Source organism: Lolium rigidum, chromosome 3 (genome assembly GCF_022539505.1).
Source record: "Lolium rigidum isolate FL_2022 chromosome 3, APGP_CSIRO_Lrig_0.1, whole genome shotgun sequence".
In the NCBI taxonomy this organism is placed as follows: Eukaryota; Viridiplantae; Streptophyta; class Magnoliopsida; order Poales; family Poaceae; genus Lolium; species Lolium rigidum.
This window is the reverse complement of record NC_061510.1, coordinates 219,473,466-219,475,459: the sequence shown is the minus strand read 5'-3', so window position 1 is coordinate 219,475,459 and position 1,994 is coordinate 219,473,466. Positions and strand designations below refer to the sequence as shown.

Here is a 1,994-nt window from a genome sequence, read left to right as displayed (position 1 = left end):
TAAGCTAGATATACAACCATACATAAGTTTATATAATCAAACACTGATGCATTCAAAAGCTTGCGTAGAGTGCAACCACCATAATAAGCCTAGATGGATACTGATCCTGTAAACAGAATAAGCACCATGCAAGTTTCGCAAAAGTAACCAAAACACCATGCCACGGTCAGATAAATAATGATGCGTCCAGGAGATCGCATAGGAACACCTTCAGTTCAGTTCTTCCAAGGGAGTAGCCATGTCGCAAGGCGCATCCTGTCACGGTCCCAGCAGACTGTGGGCAGAGGGGAGGAAACCTCCTGGCTTGTCATATCGTAGACACTGATGGAAGCGTTATCATCTTTGAAAAAGAAATTTCTGAAATTCAGCTCATCATCATCATCCAGGAAAAAGATACGGTCCCCTGGCATCCCATACTGAGACACGGGTACAGCCTGAGAGCACCTTCGGTCAAGAAAAAGCACCTGGTCATCCCCCAGGGTCATCACATTGACCCACTGTGATCGCTTGAAGTCAGCCTCAAACACCTGAAACTCGTTCCGTTCAGCCACAAATACATCGAGTATCAATCTAGAGACAATCATCCTGCGCACCATCAGCAACGCACCATGAGATTCAACCAAATAGAGCTTTTTATCAACCCTAGTGTCCTCGGTCCATAACAAATACTCAGGATTGCCATCACCCTTGATGACCAGTCGAATCCGAGAAACCTCTGGACTGCCGGTGGTTGTGTCCTGGCTGATGCTCACAACAAAGAGGTCCTCCTCGTGGGAGACGGCGCAGAGCTTGCCTCCATGGAACGCCATGTCTTCAAACGCCTTACACTTGTCATAGGCACGTACTGACCATGATGGGCCACCCGGCTGGCACACAAGAATCTGGCCGGTGACTCCATGGTTGATGAATGCTGCAACGAGGTTCGGCGAGCATAGCAATAGCTTCCTGAAGCAGAGATTCTTGTCTTTGATATGCAGCCATGTGCTGGTAGAAGGTTCCGCAGGCACATTCTTCAGATCAGCATTAGGGGGACAGAGACGGACACTGGACAGAGCAGGGAGCGTCACGGTGGCCCTGGAGAAGGGGTTGACGAGGAAGCATATGTCGTCCTGTGGGAATACGAGGTAGCCTCTGCAGGCGCTATTGAATCCAGCAAAGCCGCAGCCGGGAAAGCGGAACGGCTGGGTGCAGGGTAGGCTATAGAGCGTGCCGTCGGGGAGCGCAAGCAGGGGCAGTGGTGGTGGCACGGGGAGTTGCCGCGCGGCAGAGCGCCACTGGGGGCACACTCCGGCGAAGCGGGCACGGTCAGCGTACGTGGGCAGGAGGCGGAGCACAAGACCGGCCAGCTCCAGCGGGATGTCCGACCACGACGGCATTGAGCACGGACGAGTCGACCTCTGCGAAGAAGTAGAACGGGCAACAACATCAGCAAGCCGGACGAAAAACAACGAAATGCATCTGGAATCAGGGCGCAACACATCCGCAGAGACTGGCAGCGCGGAGGAGCAATGCGTCGAATACATGGTGTGCATGGCCAGTGAAGACGGCGGGAGCAGACAAGCCAGTGCGGAGGAGAAGGCGGCCGCAGGCGTATGATAAGGAGCGAGGAGTATACCAGATATCAGCCGGCCAGGGGTCGGCACGAGGGTCGCTGTGCTGATCTTGGTGGATGGCTGCCGCCGCCGCCGCCGCCGTCGCCGCCCGCTGACGCACTCTTCTGTTGGGGTGAATGAGCAGGGAAGGGGAGTGAAATGTGGTGGCTTGGAAGTAGTGGATCCAAGTGCCAAGTGCAACCCAGCAGTTCCGACAAATGGCCCAACAGAATTACCGCTCTTCTTCTTTTTATCTCTCAAAAATGTGATACGATTCTTGACATCCTGGCCTGCTTTGATTTCTCATGTGTTTTCTCACAAACGAAAAAATAAGAGGGGTGTTTTATTTGCACCATAAAAGCATCTTCACCGACACCCTCTAAATATGTGTCAGGAGTGCCC

General features: G+C 53.2%; 1 protein-coding gene across 1 annotated transcript; it reads right to left on the bottom strand.

Annotated features, from left to right (window-relative positions):
* Window positions 1-215: 215 nt before the first annotated feature.
* LOC124696076 lies at window positions 216-1,532 on the bottom strand. Its single transcript, XM_047228858.1, has one exon. It carries the CDS (start codon window positions 1,530-1,532, stop codon window positions 216-218), a length of 1,317 nt encoding a protein of 438 aa, XP_047084814.1.
* Between the last annotated feature and the right edge of the window lie 462 nt (window positions 1,533-1,994).